The sequence below is a fragment of the Aspergillus stella-maris genome, assembly GCF_047715825.1.
Source record: "Aspergillus stella-maris strain CBS 113639 unplaced genomic scaffold BDV14scaffold_59, whole genome shotgun sequence".
Classification (NCBI taxonomy): domain Eukaryota; kingdom Fungi; phylum Ascomycota; class Eurotiomycetes; order Eurotiales; family Aspergillaceae; genus Aspergillus; species Aspergillus stella-maris.
The window spans coordinates 133955-151480 of NW_027396853.1; the positions used below are offsets into that span (position 1 = coordinate 133955).

The 17526-nt window shown below is 51.6% G+C and overlaps 6 protein-coding genes across 6 annotated transcripts; 3 read left to right on the plus strand and 3 right to left on the minus strand.

The window, feature by feature from the left end:
- The first annotated feature begins 1434 nt into the window (after nucleotides 1–1434).
- Nucleotides 1435–3925, plus strand: BDV14DRAFT_115381 (uncharacterized protein). Its single transcript, XM_073765765.1, has 4 exons — nucleotides 1435–1451; nucleotides 1644–1920; nucleotides 2091–2873; nucleotides 2931–3925. The coding sequence occupies exons 2-4, from the start codon at nucleotides 1902–1904 to the stop codon at nucleotides 3848–3850; spliced, it is 1722 nt and encodes a 573-aa protein (XP_073624780.1). The 5' UTR covers nucleotides 1435–1451; nucleotides 1644–1901; the 3' UTR covers nucleotides 3851–3925.
- Nucleotides 3926–4509: 584 nt separating this feature from the next.
- Nucleotides 4510–5749, plus strand: BDV14DRAFT_115359 (MARVEL domain-containing protein). Its single transcript, XM_073765764.1, has one exon. It carries the CDS (start codon nucleotides 4862–4864, stop codon nucleotides 5630–5632), a length of 771 nt encoding a protein of 256 aa, XP_073624781.1. The 5' UTR covers nucleotides 4510–4861; the 3' UTR covers nucleotides 5633–5749.
- A 117-nt stretch (nucleotides 5750–5866) lies between these two features.
- On the minus strand, nucleotides 5867–7866 carry BDV14DRAFT_192015 (GATA-like domain-containing protein; the record flags this gene model as incomplete). Its single annotated transcript, XM_073771578.1, has 3 exons — nucleotides 5867–7447; nucleotides 7511–7689; nucleotides 7755–7866. The coding sequence occupies 3 exons, from the start codon at nucleotides 7864–7866 to the stop codon at nucleotides 5867–5869; spliced, it is 1872 nt and encodes a 623-aa protein (XP_073624782.1).
- Nucleotides 7867–9315: 1449 nt separating this feature from the next.
- Nucleotides 9316–11177, plus strand: BDV14DRAFT_115356 (uncharacterized protein). Its single transcript, XM_073765763.1, has one exon. It carries the CDS (start codon nucleotides 9596–9598, stop codon nucleotides 10820–10822), a length of 1227 nt encoding a protein of 408 aa, XP_073624783.1. The 5' UTR covers nucleotides 9316–9595; the 3' UTR covers nucleotides 10823–11177.
- BDV14DRAFT_115355 (putative D-arabinitol dehydrogenase ArbD) lies at nucleotides 11178–13360 on the minus strand. The gene is made up of 4 exons (XM_073765762.1): nucleotides 12409–13360; nucleotides 12279–12348; nucleotides 11796–12221; nucleotides 11178–11714 (listed from the first exon to the last, which is right to left on the minus strand). The coding sequence occupies exons 1-4, from the start codon at nucleotides 12839–12841 to the stop codon at nucleotides 11534–11536; spliced, it is 1110 nt and encodes a 369-aa protein (XP_073624784.1). The 5' UTR covers nucleotides 12842–13360; the 3' UTR covers nucleotides 11178–11533.
- A 656-nt stretch (nucleotides 13361–14016) lies between these two features.
- BDV14DRAFT_179742 (acetyl/propionyl/methylcrotonyl-CoA carboxylase subunit alpha) lies at nucleotides 14017–17525 on the minus strand. Its single transcript, XM_073769800.1, has 6 exons — nucleotides 17242–17525; nucleotides 16990–17188; nucleotides 16833–16930; nucleotides 15123–16776; nucleotides 14168–14734; nucleotides 14017–14110 (listed from the first exon to the last, which is right to left on the minus strand). Exons 1-5 carry the CDS (start codon nucleotides 17394–17396, stop codon nucleotides 14672–14674), a joined length of 2169 nt encoding a protein of 722 aa, XP_073624785.1. The 5' UTR covers nucleotides 17397–17525; the 3' UTR covers nucleotides 14017–14110; nucleotides 14168–14671.
- Between the last annotated feature and the right edge of the window lies 1 nt (nucleotide 17526).

A 17526-nucleotide genomic window follows, 5' to 3' on the forward strand; every position in this document is an offset into this window, starting at 1 on the left:
TCCCTGCGCTGCGAGCACTGAACTCACTTGGTCCGTCCTCTCCCTCCAAATTTCCCCGCTCTGCCCTTTCTCCCATCGGCCTGTTTCTCCGTCTTTCAACTACCAAACAAAAACCCAAATGCCGGGATTTCGAGCAAGAAGCTTTAATATTCTCTAACCCAGAGACTATGAGAAAGTTGCTCTCATCGAGAATGCGGCGTTGCGTCTGCTCTTTCCTGTTCGAGTGAAACCCCGCTTATCACTGATTCTGGCTAGGACCTCACTATCTAGAGTTACCACACCCCATTTTCAGGCTCGTGGTCATTTCCTAGTCCAAACGTTCCCAGTCCAAACGTCGCCGATTCCACTCAATCTCTCGCGCAGAGTCTCCCGCGCTACCGACCCGAGTGATTTCGAATACCTTCGTGTCACCTCTAGCAGCTTTGGGACGACAACGCGAGTGCCTTGAGTCATACGAATTCGCGCTTCGCTGCCGCTTTGGCACGACCACCTGCAATAAACATCGGAAGCGGCGTGATATATGATCTAGATTGCGTTACAGACTCGGGTGTCGAGGGCTTTCACAATCAGAATGGCGATGGTGGGTGGGCTCTCCGAAAGTTTCACCCGCGCTCGGCGGAGGAAACAATGAAGTAACTCGACCCAGAGGGCCACATATTCTGCATAGTCCCAGATGACTTACATTGCATACGAACGAATGAATCCGGGACTCTGGTACCGCGTTTCTGGATAGAGCTGGGGCCTGTTGTACATCTAGGTTTCATGATCCATACGCATGCCGCTGTTGATTCGATCCCGGTCATATATTGGCTATCAGCCTCATCATGGCCAGCATCGCTCTCGCAAATGTTCCGGTGCTATTTCGTCGGCGCTCGCTAGTGTCGGTGCGTCAAGATACTTGCAGGTAGGCACGAGGGTAGGTATCGACCTTGACGGAAGTAGTCATTGCGCTCTACTCCCAATAGTAGTAAGTCTTAGACTATGGATGGTACCCGCAGAATAGCAACAATACTATGCACCTTGAATCTATACGCTGTAGAAAGCAATATCTGCAGAATTCAATTGAATGACTCCATTGGGAATTCGAGGCCTTGGCGCCTCAGGCAGCCGGTAATCCGGCCAGCACTGAGGATTTGTAAGGATGGCATGCATAGGTGACAAATTGAATTCTGATATCAAATCTCTCTCGAATACAATCTCGCCAACTTGCTCAACAAATTCAGCGGCTCATTCCTTGGGGAATCTTGATATCGATTAGCAGGGCGTTCATTGGAAAACCCCACGTCTCCGTTCGCTTCCACCGCCTCCCACTATCTGGGCCCCCTTAGCACTTAGTGTACTTCCGTCTTCTCGTCTCCTTTCCGCTTCGTTTGTCAGGTGCCGATCGGGTGTCATTCTCTCCATCAGAAAAGTTTTGCTTGGGGAATGCGCTGGGGAGGATTTCGATATCTGTGAGTATTGCCCTCGGTTTTATCCGCCCCTGGACTTGCTTTGCCTTCCCTTTGGCCTTTGCAATCTGGCCCTCGGCCATTTTCCGGGCTCTATCGTGGACCTTGGGGCACCCAATTCGGAATTGTGCCCTCCCACTTGCCGGCACTACAATCTCGATCATGGCCAACAAGCTGACTCGAAATCCATCCTAGATCCCCGTAGTATACGTCGTTCATTCCGATAATTGATTTACTGTGCGAGTCGGCCTTTTCTGCCTTGGATATTGTCCACGTGGGTGCTGGATAAATAAGTCTCAGAGCCACCTAGTCCTCTGAGCACCAGAAAACGGAAAGGAAAATAAAGACAGAGGGGTGGAGGACGTTGAAACCGTCAGGCTGGACAATCAAAGACAAAGCGAGGCCTCAACTGGCTGTGGCTGTGGAGGTCGAGATAGTCAATAGTTCTGCACTATGGCTGCTGCTACGCTGAGTATGTTCTCTCGTGATCTCACTCAAGAAGTAGTCTCTGGCCCAAATGCGGATGGTCTACGGATCGTTCCTGCAAGCCTGATTGTGAACCTCAGAAAGACAGAGGCTGGGGAGAAGCAATCAGACGAGGGGTCTGCTGGCCGTTCAGTTGCTGATACTGTCCTCCTGCAGATGGGATGTTCAATTCGGCCCCAGATACCCCGTCGCCCGTCTACCCCGATAGACTGATTCGTCCCCTCCCCAAGCGTACCCTTCGGTCTCGTTTACCCTCCGATGCGGCCGATTCGATCTTATACCCTCCAGCTCCACCGGCAACGCAACTCTTTTACGGGGCTTGTACGACCAATGGGGATGTTGTAAACGACTCCAAAGTATACATTCAAAAGAGTGATGGTGGCCGAGATCTAAGTCCTGATAGCCGGGATCAACACATTCCTTATGAGAATGGCGTTGACTTTGACAGCGGTGACGAGGATGGACCAGTAGTTGTCCGACGGAGCGCCGGATTCCGTGGGTCGTCCCTGTCACCCACTTCTTCCAGAGTGCAACACCAGACACTCCCCAACATCGGGAAGGAGCAACCGGTCAAGTCACCTTCAGCAGGTCCCGATGGTTACGATGCTTTCGAAAACACTAACAACAAGAAGAAGCGCAAGATCCCAACGCCTGGGAATTTGGGAAGTCACCATTCTTCGTTGTCTCCTGAGTTCGCAACCATGGGATTAGCCAACTCTGGACAACAACACTCTATATCACCTGGGGATGGAGGCCATGTGAGCACATTCTACGGTACAGGCAGCCCCGCCTCACCGGTGGGTAGTGGGATGTCTGGCTCGGGCAGGGGTCGTCTTGGTCGTCAGGGTAGACGAGCCTCGATACAAGGGCATATTCCTTGGCCACCAAATCGTGCTGCTGGTCGACGAGACGGTTTAATGTCCTCACCAGGACCGACAGGTTCGTTGTTTTTTTTTTGACTCTGGGGTTGCGCCTTGCGCTAATCATGGTCTCAAGGCGAGTCTGGTCCTCGCAACCAGGGAATCATTTCAGCCGCCATTGCAAGCGCTGCCGCGTCGGCCTTCTCTTCGCCTCCCTACCGAGCCTCAACTCAGGGTAGCATGCTCGAACAGCAAACCACGCCCACGAAGACCCAGTTCACCTTCACGTGCGAGTCCGATTCATCGAAGGGGATGGCGTTGCAAGCACAAAATCCATATGCCTCTCAACGTCGATCGCCGGTCGCCCAACCGCTACCTGGCCACAACGCATCAGGCTTTGCTACCCAGGGTACACAGACTAGTCCGACTGTCGCGGGGCAGATGAACCAGCAGCCGATCGCGCAACAGCCGCAACCGCAACATCAAGCACCTGCTCCCACTGAGCCTCCTCCGGAGCGAAAGAAGAAGCGGTCGCCCGGTAGTATCTATGCATTAGCTGCGCGTCAGCGTAAGATTCAACAGCAATACGCAAACCTCCATCACCCACCCAGACTCGAAGATATCTGGATTTGCGAGTTTTGCGAGTACGAAAGTATCTTTGGACGTCCGCCAGAGGCTCTTATCCGCCAGTACGAAATCAAGGATCGCAAAGAGCGGAAGCGATTGGCAGAGAAGAAGAGGCTTCTTGAGAAGGCCAAGATGAAGGGTCGTAAGCACAAGAAGGCGCCAAAGAACGCAACAAAGCATTCTGCGGCTCACCATACAGCCTATGACCACGGTCATGATCGAGCATCTGTCGATCATTCGTCGGTCGGAGGGGAAGCACCACACGATGATGAGCTCGGACCTGAGTATGAAGACGAAGCGCCGGGCGCTATTCCACCGGTGGCCCCTCCAGGGACGTTCAAACCTCCGCTGCCGCCAGGAAACGCCGCCAAGAACAATCCGGCCTCAGGTGGTAGAGGTGCATTAGAGGCAGGATTGAAGCCGCCCTGACATTAAAGGGGGTGGTTTGTCTTGGGTATGTTTTGCATTATTGTTTGCGCTTTTGAGTTTATACTTTTGGTCTTTGCATGGTCGATTAGCCTTTGTTATTTTGCATACACGAATCCCCGCTCCCATTGTCTCTTGATATGTCATGTCCACTATAATGCATGGAACCCTTTAGGCGGAAATAGGTGTTTATTCATTGGTTGGAAGTGAGACAGGGAATTGTCACTTGGTTCTCTGATTGTCAGGTGTTTGGAGAGCACATAGTAGACGGTAGTCAGGTATCTTAGCAGTCTATGAATAGGACACTGCATCTACTATAGGACTCTTCAGGCTAATCCTGGCGATTACATCGGCACTAGACGACAAGCTTGGATCGATCTCGTCCAGTCGATTGAGCTTGAGCTTTGGTTCCCCACGAGGGCGCTTCGGCAGGCACCACCGCCGGGCTCAAGCTCTCCCTTGCAGAACTTTTGGCGCGCGCGAACCCCAACAGCGATGCGTTTCAGCGAGTCTCTTGGACACAAAATCAGTGGACGTCAGTGACTCCCAGTGTTAGCGTGGTCAAGAATAGATCTGACAGTTTGCTCAAATGGTGGGGACTGCAGAAACACACTTTGTATACCACGCGAACAAGGACTATAAAGCCTGAAGAAACACCTGCAGCTTTCTCTTTCGGTCAGTTCCTCAGCTCAGCTTCACTCTTTAATCTCCGGTTTCAGATCTTCTTTCCCCTTTTCTTTCTTCCTTTGTGTTCCTGTTTCCTCCCTGGTGGACCCTCTATATCTACCTGCGCCGGCGCAACACAACACAGCGACCATCTAGACTGCGCCCATATTGTCCATCTGCAACTGTCTCTTCTTCTTTCTCCTTCTCTTCTTTCCTATTTAGGTCTTGCTTGAAGCAGGTACCACCAGCGGATCATCACGCACTTTCCTTCCTTTCATTCATCACTCAACTTACACACATACCAACAACTCCAACCACATATAAACCACCCATCAACCCCCCCAAAGAATGTGGTTCCTCCTCCTCAAAATCTTCCGCTTCGGCTACTCCGAATCCAAAAAATACAAGGCCAAGAAGGCTCAACAAAACGGCACAGGCGGCCACCCAGTTCAATTCCAACAACCTCCCGACGGCAGCCCATACGACGGTTCCCGCGACTACAATCAGCAACCATACCCAATGGATACCTACCCTCCCCCGCTCCCCGACCAAACATCGCTAGCCTCCGCGCCAATGATGAGCAAGCGCGCCCGCGCAAAGTCTCTCCTCGCTACAGCCCTCGCAGTCCTGCAGTTCGCGTTCGGTCTCGCTGTCATCGGTCTATACAGCCAGGACATCAACTCCGCGCAGAACAACGGCGACGCCCTTCCCAGCCGCTGGGTGTACGCCGTCGTAACGGCCTTCCTGTCTACTGTTACAGCCCTCCTCTACATAATCCTGGGATGGTGGTGGACAAAGCGCAGCAAGCCGTCCTTTTCCGAGCGCGACTCTCTCTTCCTCCCGCTCTTCGCATGGGAATCTGTCCTTGTCATCCTCTGGCTCGTGGTCTTCGGCATCTTCGGCGAAATGTATATTGGTGTTTACCATGTTGGTGGGAAGGAAGGTGGTGAGGGGAAGCTTACGCGCATGCGCAGGGCTGTCTGGGTTGATCTTGCTTGTTTGGTGTTTTGGATTTTGTCGGGGACTTGGAGGGGTGTGCGTTGGTGGAAGGAGAGGAATGGGGGGAGCTTTAAGAGGAAGGATTCTGGGATGTTTGGCACTGAGAAGGAGATGGCTTAGATTTGAGTCTAGTCTGGGGTGATTGTCGGTGTTAGGGATGAGATGGCGAGAGGGGTTTGGTGAGAAGATGAATTGCATAGCAGGGTTGCTTCATTTGGATTGCATTGCATCGTGGCTGGTCCATGAGAAAGGGGGCTCGATATTAAGATTTCATGTTCATGTTTATTATTGGTAGTTCTCGTGCTATTGGAGTTTGGTATCATATCAAAAACGAAACAAACATTAATCAATCATTCAAGAGCCTTCCTCGCCCTCACCTCTCGTCCCTGAATCCCTTCTTGAGCCCTGGTATATGGAGTTTCGACTCTGACTTATCAATAGACTTAACCCGCTTGGACCACGGGGTACAGAGAGCGTTGAAGTCTGCAAGAACGGATTCGCCGGTGCAGTTCCGGGAACAGGAACAGCCATTGGACTAGATGTTCCTGGCTGAAGCTGACTCTGATGCTGGAAACCCGGTGACAGAGCCGATTCTTCACCTGACGAGAAAGGATTGTGATACTCTAGGTCAGCATCGCCTCCTAGGCTTCCGCTACCAGGGGATGTGAGTATGGACGTCGCGATCGTTGAAGCGCCATGAGACTGGGGGTGTGAGCGGTGCGAGTCGCCGTAGCGGGATTTCGTGGGTGAGACGGTCTCTTCTGTCTCGGTTCCTGTGCCTGGTCTTTGCTCTTCTTCTGGCTCTGGCGCTTCTGCCAGTGTTGAGGGTGGAATGAATCCAGATAGGCCGGAGTCCCGTCTAGTCTCGGTTCCTGAACCCCGGCGACTGTTTCCACTAGCAGCTCCGCCTCCACTTCCGCTCTGCTCCTGCTCATGAAACTGCTCTCGATACCGCTGATACCATTCATCGGCCGCTTTCTTCTGCTCTGTGAACTTGGTGCGAAAGTCCCTGTCGACAAGAGAAGATGTGCTAGGTTGCTCTTTGTAGTTCTCTTCCTTGAGATAGCGGATGTCAAAGTGGCGGCAGGCTGTGGCAGAGAAGAAACCGACTGTGGGTTGGGAGGGTTGTGAGGAGCGCTGGCGGAGGGATGGACCGGATGAACTCGTGGGAAGTGGCGTGGATTTGTGAAGGAGGTCTTTGAGGTCATCGACAAAAGCCGGGGGTAGGGGTGTAGTTTGTTCATCGGTGGTGAGTTCTAGGTTCGTGGGTTCGCTTACGGTTGCGATTGGATTAGGTGCTGGATCTGGGATTGTACTTGGTATTGTTGGAGGGTTGGAAGATAGATTCACCATCTTTGGGCTGACAAGGGGCTCTGGGGTACAGTTTAGGAATCTCTTGGTACATAAAAAGGAAGACAAGTGGGTTGGAATGAACATACCATCGGGCGAATCCTCCACTGCCTCCTCATCTAACTCATTCTCCTGCACTAAAGGGACCTCCAAAGGGCCAGTAACGGGCGGCGAGAATTGCGGTGAATGATTGCGCGTAGAGGATACGGAAGATTGCTGGGACGATTTGCGGCGCATCATAACAGGCCGACGCTTAGCACTTTTCGCTTTGCTAGCCACGGCGAAGCCTTTCTTCTGGCTTAGACGGCTTGCCTGCTGCTCTACAAAAGTGACTGGTTTCGATGGGGGGATAGGCGTTGGTGGATTCGAGGGTTTGTGAGTGACACTTTGCCCACCGAGGCCTGTTAATAACAGACGGGTAGACTTTTGCGTTTCACCATGGGAGGAACTGTTAGATTTTTTGAGGATAGGCTGAAGTGGTGGCTTGGTAGTGGTGGTAATTGTCGTCGCCACGCTGCTCGGGTGACCAGGGATCTGTCTTTCAGCATGTTTCAAACTGGACGAGGGTGAATGAGGTGCGGATTGCTGCATATGAAGGTCAGCAACAATCCCGTACAGTTACAGAAGGATTATCGTTGTGTTCCCCACCTTGGTAAATGGACTAGGGCCGGGTCTCGTAGTAGGCTCTGAGATTTGCAGAAATAAGCGAGCCAGTGTCGAACCGGTCAGAGAGCTGCTCAGCGGTTTGCTGCTCCAGATTCTCCAGAAGAAGTTCTGCAGTCGGTGTCCTGCGTCGCCTTCGTGAGCCGAAGGATTGGTGCTGTATGCTGCGGAGATTTAGATTGGTGCTCAAAGATCGTAAACAAAGTAGGAAGGTGCAGAGCGAGCTTACCTTTCCAGAGCTGCACAATGTCTCCAACGTCCACGGCGTCAACTCCAATACCTTTCAGCTCCGCCGACACCTTCCCCGAGACAGAAACCAAGCCTTTTGGAAGGCTTTCCATGGTGGCGAAAGAAGATGTGGGATGAAGCTGGGGATATGGCGACCAAGGTAAGAGCGTGGATGAATTGGCGGAAGACAAAAACTACATGATCGAGTAAAAGGAGCTCGGAAAGTCGAGCGAGAGAGAAGATGAAGGAGAGAAGAAAGTGTTGTGGCGGTGAATCTGGGGAGGGGAATTGGTCAGAGGACATAACAAACGCAGGGAGAGCAGGGGAGGAAACCGTGAATTGCAGTGGTTGTTTGGAAGAGAGCAGTGATAAACAGAGTCCGAGGCTGCAAGGGCAGTGGCAAGCTGCTTTCCCCACATCAGGCAGAATTCACTGTGCTAGGCCACTAGAAATCAGACTCAGCCGCATTCTGACGAGACCTGTAGATTCAGTAAAGGTCGAGAATCATAAAAACGAGAGCTTGCTGCCTTAAGCCGAGTCTGACCGGTGCTGCCCAGTAGTGGATGGAGGCTGTCAGAAATAAGAGGCAAAGTGACAGCAGAGACAAAGACCTTTCAAGAAAAGACACCAGGAATCAGGAATCAGGAAACAGATCATGAGGATCCACGTCCGGGACTCGATAGGTCAGGATCGCAGGGAGAAATACTCTGTACAAATGATATCGCTGCAGAGTGTCAGTTGATGCGCCGTCTGCCCTAACACTGTTCCCGGCCTATCATCGCGCCATTCTTGTCCTGCCCACTTGGCTCTACGCGGGCTACGGGATTACTTCTCCAACCTATTGCAGCCGATCTTATCCAGGGGATCGGGAATGCCCGCTGGGAACCTTGGGACTTCCTCCCCCACACGTCAGCCATGCTTAACTGGTTGAGATCAGGACGCTCCACAGTCAACTTCAGACCGAAGGGGTGGCGGTCCAGCGAACACGACTCGGTACCGGCGCAAGGGGCAAAGCTGGTCGGTCTCTACCCCACGGAGTACTCCAGTCTGAAGAAGATCCTGGTCCGATAGCCTGTCCGGAGTAACCACGAGTTGAAAGGACTAATCGAGTCCCGAGGAGTTCCACCAGATGATCACCGGTGCTTATTATCGATTTGCCGCCGCCTCATCACAGGGCCTGAAATTTCGTCAATTCGGGCCTAGTCAGATGGGACGACGATCTAGAAAACTTCTCCTGCGGACGTTCGGTGAATTATAGCGAGACAGGAGGTTAATCCTGCCTAGCTTCGTGGGGGGAACTGAGGAACTGACTGGATTGTTGACTGGACCGGGCGGGTCTGAGCCTTGAAGCTATCGATGAGCGCCGAGAGGGAGGTTCTTGAGATTGGATAGAGGTCCTTGCGGAAAGGCGCTACTACTTCGTCCAAACTGCCCGTTGGGTTCGACGACGCAAACGGCGGATGCGGGATAAATTCGAAGGTGGTGATGGAGGCTGTCCTGGACGAGGATCGTCATCCGGGGTCACGGGCCCTTGTCACCTGATGCCTTGCATGGTTCATTCTTCCCTTGTGCATTCTTGAGCACGACTACCTTCCTCCACGCGAAGAGAACATAATGTATGCGTCTGGCAGCTTTGCTACAAGCACCCGTGCATCGCTCTTGCCTACTGGTTCCAGTTCCCATTGCAAGAGCAGGAGAGAGAAGAAAGAGCCATAATGGAGGTTTATTGTACCTTTTCCATTAAGTCTGGAGATAGAGACAGCGGTCATTATCCTTGGAACTCGGACCAACCTTGCCCCGACGAGATTGAACGTCGAATATACCCAGAACCCATTTTTGGATATGGCTTCTAATTCTTTGAACCGGGCAGGAGGGGGCATCGCAGCTGTCTCCGAGCGCGACCTCAACTGGGAATCTCAAAGGTCCCACGAAATCCGTGAGCAACTCCAATACAAGATGGGATTGATGAAATGTAGGATGATGGGGATACTCATGCCGCCACAAACGAGCCCACCTTGCCCTCCCCTCTCAGCCAAGCCCTGTCTTTCATCAGCAACAGCAAAAAGCGCTTTCTTCCAACGACTACCTTCCGAGATCCGGCGCTGCATATTGATTGAGGCCTTTGGGGGGCGGATCATACACTTCGACTTTCGTTTGATGTATCCACGAAATGACTCACGACTGGCTCAGGTGAACTACTGCCCGTGTATTGGAGATGAGTCTATTAGCCTGGGACGAGACACTGCCAAACCTCTACAGTGGGAGTGGTGCAATACCGTCTGCAATAGAGAAACAATCGACAAAAACTGCACCCCAACGGAGCATGACTTTCTTAACAAGTGGTACCGTTACCGCAAGTCCTGGCTCCCGCTGTGCCAGGCTCTGCCTGATAATATGCGTGACGAGTGTACTATAGGCGCCCTCGGCTGGCTCCAAGCCTGTCGGCAAGCATACATAGAGGGATTTGAGGTACTTTACTCTACGAACCGACTTCGGATTGACGAGGAAAATCTAGTGCGTTGGCTACCGAACCTCTTGCTGTCTCGACAGCGTGCTATGATTCGATCTGTTCAGTTGGCCCCCATGATTGCTCTGTGGCCTCCCCACGAACAACCTGAGGGTACCCATGACCCCAATTCTCGTTTTGGCATTTACTGTGACTTGCGGAAACCTACATTGATGCTGGAAGCCTTACCGAAAGTACTACCACACCTTCAGTCCCTGCACATCTCGTTCGGGGGTCATTTTGAGCTTGACAACTTGCAAAAGATGCCGCAAGATGAGTATCACGAGTGGCTTATTCTCGCCAGTGAAGAGGTCTTTGATCTGATCGACGCGACTGTCGTGAAGCTAAGCAAAAATCGCCTATCGCACTGCCGCGTCTACATCCCATCGAACCTTTTCGACATGCGGAAAACTATCGAACAGTTGCACACAGCGACGTCATTTTGGCGGCCTTTATCGGAATTTAATGAGAGAGAAACGCTGTTATCCTGCGGCAAAGAGCTCGACAGGCACCAGCTCGAAGGCTACTGGATATGTCGAGGAGAGTATGAAGACCGCTACTAGCTAGAACGGCACACTAGTCCTTCTGGAACACAATCGAAGGATCACAGGATTCAACGCCTGCCGCGATACCACTACACCATTAAGCTAAGGATTCCAAGGATCGAGAGCTAGACTGCCACTGCGGGACTGGACAATCCATCTAGACCCAGACCGTCAATTTGAGGCGGCAATGTCGGCTTGCGGACAAAATGATTTGTGTCGAAAGGTCAGCGGGACCGACCACCACGAGGTGGATGAGTTGTACAGTCAATTTATGTAACATTGTTATTAACACAAATGTTCCATGGGGGCAGGCCAATATTACCCATTATTTTACTGTCCGGCTTTATCGAAAACGACGGTGACATCATCCTACGGCCGGTCGAATCCAGACGTTCAGACGACTCTTGATTTTGACCATGATTAATACTTCAGCAGTAAATAGTACTATACATTTTAATTTCGCTTTCCACAACACATGAAAAATAAAGCTTTACAATTCGCACCCGTTAGTTTCAAAATAGAGCACGTCTCGACCAAATCAAATCAACAACCCACGTCTAAACACAACAAAATCAGGAAAAAAAGAGTAGGACACGGAATTCATACTGTAACAAAGACAGACAAGCAAATAACTAAACGAGCGAGATCCGCGGTACGGCGCGTTGCAACTGCAACTGCCCGATCGCCATGGTCAGTATCCCGTAGCAGGGCGATCAGTTGTCGGTCAAGTTAAGTTAGGGTGTAACCACCGTCAACGCGGAGATCAGCACCAGTGATGTACTTTGATGCGTCACTGAGGAGGAAAGTGACCGCGCCCATGAGATCTTCGGGGACGCCCATCTTGCCGGTGGGGATGAGCGAGATCCACTTGTCCCGTAGTTCGGGGTTTTCGTCGAGAATCTTGCGGGTCCTGTTGTATTGATTGTGTCAGTGCTCTATTCTATACTTCGTTCCGGACACGGTTCTGAGATAGAACAGGGTAACCACTTACAAAGCAGTCAGCATATATCCCGGGCTGATGCAGTTCACGCGAATGTCATGGCGAGCCCATTCAACTGCAAAGGAGGAGGCGAGATGGCGTACGGCTGCCTTGGCCGCGTTGTAGGGAGCCTGGGGTTGGGGAACATTGACTATAGAGCCAGACATGCTACCAATCATGACAATGGAACCAGGGGCCTTGCGCTCCATGAGGTGCTTTGCAACGCCCGTGGCGAAGAGATATGTACCATCAACATTGACGCCCCAGAGCTTTTGCATACGATCGTGGGGGTAGCTGATTGCGTCGAAGTTCTCAGTAAAGCCGGCAGATGTCACGAGATGGTCTATCTTGCCATGCTTTGCAAGGACTTCGGAGAGGGCCTTGTTGACAGAGTCGGGGCTCGAGACGTCGGCGTAGTGAGCCGTTACTCTAGGGAGTCTGGGGAAGAGCAACTGTCAGTATTGTGAGGTAAAAGAATGTATGTGGAAAGCATACTCTTCTAGTCCAGGGTTCTCCTTCTGGAATTGGTCTACCAGCTTCTGGGCAGACTCTCCGGCTTCCTCCTCTGAGATGGGGTCAGTAATGGGCCAACCACAGGGAGAGCAATCGTTGCCAGCACACGTACGGTTCAAATCAACAATGGCAAGGTGAGACCCGGAAGCCACAATACCCTGAGCCATAACTAAACCCAAGCCACGAGCACCGCCAGTGACCAATGTAACCTTGTTCTCTAGCGAGAACTGAGCGAGGGTGCGCTTGAAGTGCATTCCGCCGCGGCCCTGAACGACAGGACTACGAGGCATGTTTTCATCGTCGGGGTATTCGATGACAACGTTCGCATCGGTACGAGCATACTTGCCCTCGTGTGGTCCAGCTGCGCCCTCCGGGGCTCTTGTTGTGGCTTTCTCAAGGTGGTCATTCTTGTCGTCCTGGAAGCGGGGAACAGTCGTTGAAAGAGGACGAAGGAAGGATTGGGGTGGAGCAGTCAATGCGGCAGAGCGAGCTCTGTGGCTGAGGACTCTGAAGCTCTGGCGAGCAATCTGTTGTTTGAACATCATTAGAGTGGATCACGTCTCGGTGATGGAATTGACCGAGGGATAGACGCTGATGGATCTAAGCCTGGATGATCTAGAGGATTGAAGACGTGCAGGATAGCCTTATAAGCAGATATCTCTCTTGAAGACTTGCACAAAGAGCAAATAGTGACAAGAGGAGAGATTTGGCAGCAAGAACCAAGGCAGCATGAAAGAAGGACAAGAACACCTTGTCAGGTCACGAACCAGCTTGCATTGCAGTGACGAGATGGCAAACTCTTGCCAATCGGACCTCAAAAGGGAAATGACAAAAATAAAGCAAAAGGCCCGAGAGAATTGTTATCGCCATTGAGATCATCGAGGGCTTTCATCGTGCAGATGCTGTTTATGCTTGCCATCAAAGATGCTGCAATGGTCTTGTTCCTTGAGCTTCAGCTGTTGATAGAGCTTCTAAGCACCACGATCAAGGTCTTCTTGTTGTAAATTCCTGAGCTCTTGTTCTTGAGATGAACACAAGAGACAGGGATCTGCCCCAGGGCCCAACCGTCATGCAGCGATCGTACAGGGATCCGTCTTTTGCCTCCGCGTGACCACCGTGACTAGGTTCCTTCTGTTGTGTCAGCTCCCTTATGCTCTCTCTTCCTTCCATTTGTTTCCACTCTTTGAGCTGCTCCTTTCTTTCATCTCTTTGCCCATGCCTCTTTGATAGGGCATCCCGTCACTCTCTCGAAAGCACAATCTCGTCATCAGGTCATTATGTTCTTCCCAACCAGGCTCGGTCCGCCCATTCTTTGTCTGTACTTCGAAGAACTAGAAGATACAAGGACGCGCAAGCCAGTGCACACAATGCAATATTGCTGCAATGTTCCCAATGACACAAAAGCCTTGGATCCAGTACTTTATTGTCCATGTGATCTGATCTCGATCCATGACTGGCCCTGCTTTGTGTTTCAATTACAACTGCGAACCACCCACAAGCAAACAACAATAGTCTTTCTCATCAGTGCTTCGTCATCACCTAGGGGCGCTCAAGCGCTCTACAACTCTTCGATATTGACGAGTCGCTGCAAGCTACTGCACGTACTTTGTCACTAGCATATCAGATCAAGCCATCGGTCCATTCTTCATCTACTGGAGCCACTCACAATGCAGCTCAAATCCTACTTTTCCGAAAGTGGTGGGTGAGCCCTGTGACCCCTATCTCTTCATTACAGATCAGAGTGCTCCTTGAATAACCCCGCGTTAAACAGAAAAGAGATATTCTTCATACTATGGACGACACAACTTGATCTCGTAAGCCGCTGCTGTTTCGCCACTCCGAGCTCGGCCCAGCTGATCATTCCTTTCGAGACTTCACGTCCTTTTTTGATCTCGACGTTGAGCATCGTGGTTAGGGTCGGATGAACCAGATCAAGGATGGGGCTCGGGGCCTTCCGTCGCCTAAATCAGACCCACGGTCCCACCGGTTCTCCAGGGATCCTCACCTTCGTTCTCGCGGCCGGCCCAGAACTTAAGTGCTCTGAAGGCTCTGATCCTGATACCTCAATGTGGTGGTAATTCCAGCTATGCCAGGTTACTCTGAAACCTTTGACTGTGGCTGCCAACTGTGCATGGGTCAAGATTGACGGAGTATACGGTAGCCGGTGGGTCCGTCTACAGATGTAGATTTTTTTTGGTACGTTGACACCACTAATCTGCTCAGAAGAAGCCCGTCTATAATCCAGGCTTAAAGGATGAAAGTATACCCAACGTGCTATAGAAATAACAAACTTATGTGCGCCTAAACAAACCACCAGGGGATACGGATGCTATCAATCACGACACAACCCAATTCTATCGCTCTGACCGTGCTCTCTATGTCGACGCCTCATCCTCCCCAGCAAATTCAACAAGAGGGGTGCCACTCTTACATTGGTCCTGCAGAAGATGAATATGTCAGCAGATGTCTATGCAGTAGAACTAGGCATGGAAGCGCAAGAGAACTGCCAGAAGCTAGACCATGGCCCGTGCGCCAAAGAACCGCCAGGCTGGAATCCTCAGCCCTCCAAGGCGAGACCCGGCTTCCTCGTTAAGGGAAGCCGGCTAGCTGACAGACATATTATAGCCCATTCTAGCCCGACCACTGTCTGGCTGGACGGGCCTGTCAAATTGTAGGAGCCTGATCCCTGCGCGTTTGGGAAGCCAACATGCGAGGTCGAACGGTCCGAGCATCTAGATTCCGACCATAGTCCAGCATGCAGGCAGAGGCAATAGTCCCAGACTTATTGCAAGTAACAGAAGCAAAAGGAAAAACCACATGACTTACCCCTTGTTGATGCACGACCTTTGCAATCTTCCCCTTCTGTGGGCTGCGAATGACCGTCTCCATCTTCATACTCTCAATCACCACCAGCGGCTGGTCCTTGTCCACCATATCACCAGCCTGAACCTCCACGCGCAGAACCTTACAAGGCATTGGCGCAAGAACGCTATTCGTAACGTCTTTCATACCCAGTGCCTTTTCCATCCATTTCGCACGCGGGATCGTAAGGCGGTACTGTGTACCGCGCTGAAACGCGACGATTGTATCGCCGTCGCGGATGACTGTCGTATCGAGGCGGGTGTGCGGGAAGAAGGAAGTGATAATGCGGGTGTTTGCATCGTGGTGGCTGGTTACCTGCTCGAAGACGCGGTCGCCGACTTGGATACTGAATGCGTTGTCGCCGGTTTGACGTACTTTAACCTCGAAGGGGGCATTCTTGTCGCTGTTTCCCGTTGCAGTTGTGGCTGTCGTTGCTGCTGCTGATGAGTCTGTGAAGGTCATGTGGTGGCTCTGATACCCTGGTCCGAAGCCGACAGTGGAGCCTTCGAAGCTTGCCGTCTTTTGTGTGACGAGGCTCGCGTCGTCGTGCAGACAAGCTAATGCCACCTGGGCTAGGACCTCAGGCTCAATGGTATCAGCGGCGAACAACTCCTCGCGGTGCTTCTCGATGTATCCAGTTTCTACCTCGCCGGTGATAAAATCTTTGCTTTTGCAGATTGTTTTCAAGAACTCGATATTTGTTATGGGGCCGGCGACTTCGTATTCTTCGAGAGCCGCAGCCAGCTTGCGGATGGCTTCTTCTCGGTCGTTGCCTCTGACAATAAGTTTTGCGATCATGGGGTCGTAGTGTGCTGAGACTTCGTCTCCTTGCACGAACCCGGCGTCGATGCGGATGTCCTCAGTGATAGCAGGAGTTCGAACATGAAGTAGTGTTCCTGAATCGGGAATGAAGCCTTGAGCAGGATTTTCAGCATAAATTCTGGCTTCAATGGCGTGTCCGCGGCTGAAGATATTGGTTTCTACTTCTTCTTGTGTCAGAGGAAGAGGAGCACCCTCAGCGACCTTCAACTGCCAGTGCACAAGGTCTTGCCCGGTAACCATCTCAGTAACGGGATGCTCCACCTGAAGCCTAGTGTTCATCTCCATGAAGAAAAACTTGCCGGTGTCGTTATCGAAGATAAATTCAACTGTTCCAGCACCCTCGTAGCCAACAGCTAGGGCGGCGGATCTAGCCTTCGCCCAGATATCTTTCCTGGTGGCATCAGGTAGGTGAGGTGCTGGTGATTCTTCCAAAATCTTTTGATGCCGGCGTTGAATACTGCAGTCTCGCTCTCCCAAGGCGACACAGTTTCCATGCTTATCTGCAAAGACTTGGACTTCAATATGTCGTGGCGTCGTAATATATTTCTCGACAAGGACGTGGTCATCTCCGAACGAGTTCATAGCCTCTGACTTTGCCGACTGAAGTTGTGCTTGGAACTCGTCTTTTGAGCGAGCTATCCTCATTCCCTTGCCACCACCTCCTTTAATCGCCTTGATCAGAACAGGGTATTTGATCTTGTCGGCTTCGGCTTTGAGGAAGGTAGGGTCTTGGTTTTCGCCATGGTACCCAGGAACACAAGGGACTCCGGCCGCGTTCATTATCTTTTTGGATTGACTAGATACTCGGAATTTCAGTAGAGTCAAGAAAAAATCCAATCGCAGGCTGCATACCTCTTGTCTCCCATATCCTCAATCGCTTTCCACGGCGGGCCAATAAACACCAACCCGGCTTCCGTACATTTTCGGGCAAACTCTGAGTTCTCGCTGAGCTATTGCAGGTGTATCCTCGTCAGTTACTCCTAGACAATCATTTTGAAATTGTACTCACAAATCCGTAACCCGGATGTATCCCCTGGCAGCCTTGCGCCTTTGCAATTTGAATGATACGATCTCCATCAAGGTACGCAGACACGGAGCCGAGATTAAAAGCAAATGGTGAGCTTAATGCGTGTTGTGACCGGCTATCAGGGTCTGTGTATAGAGTGGTAACGCGGATACCATGCTGAGCGGCGGTTTGGCCCACTCGCCTGGCTAGTTTAGTATAGATCAAGAGCGTGGATCGGGTGTATTGGCAACGTACAAGGCAATCTCTCCTCGGTTCGCAATCAATATTGAATCCAGCGAGCGCGATGTGCTGATTGTGTTGCTCGTGGCAGTTGAAGCAGCTCGTCGTGAGCGACGAATAATTGTAAGCCCCAGACGGGCGGAGGTGCGGAGAAAGGTCGATAGCGGCATTGTATGAGAGGGGCACGAACAATCCGTTCATGCAGCACAGTATACTAGGCAGTGACCGTCAAGCGCATATTCTGAATGAGATCAAAGTAGCTTGGAAATATTTGGAGATGATGGTAGACCGCACTTGCAA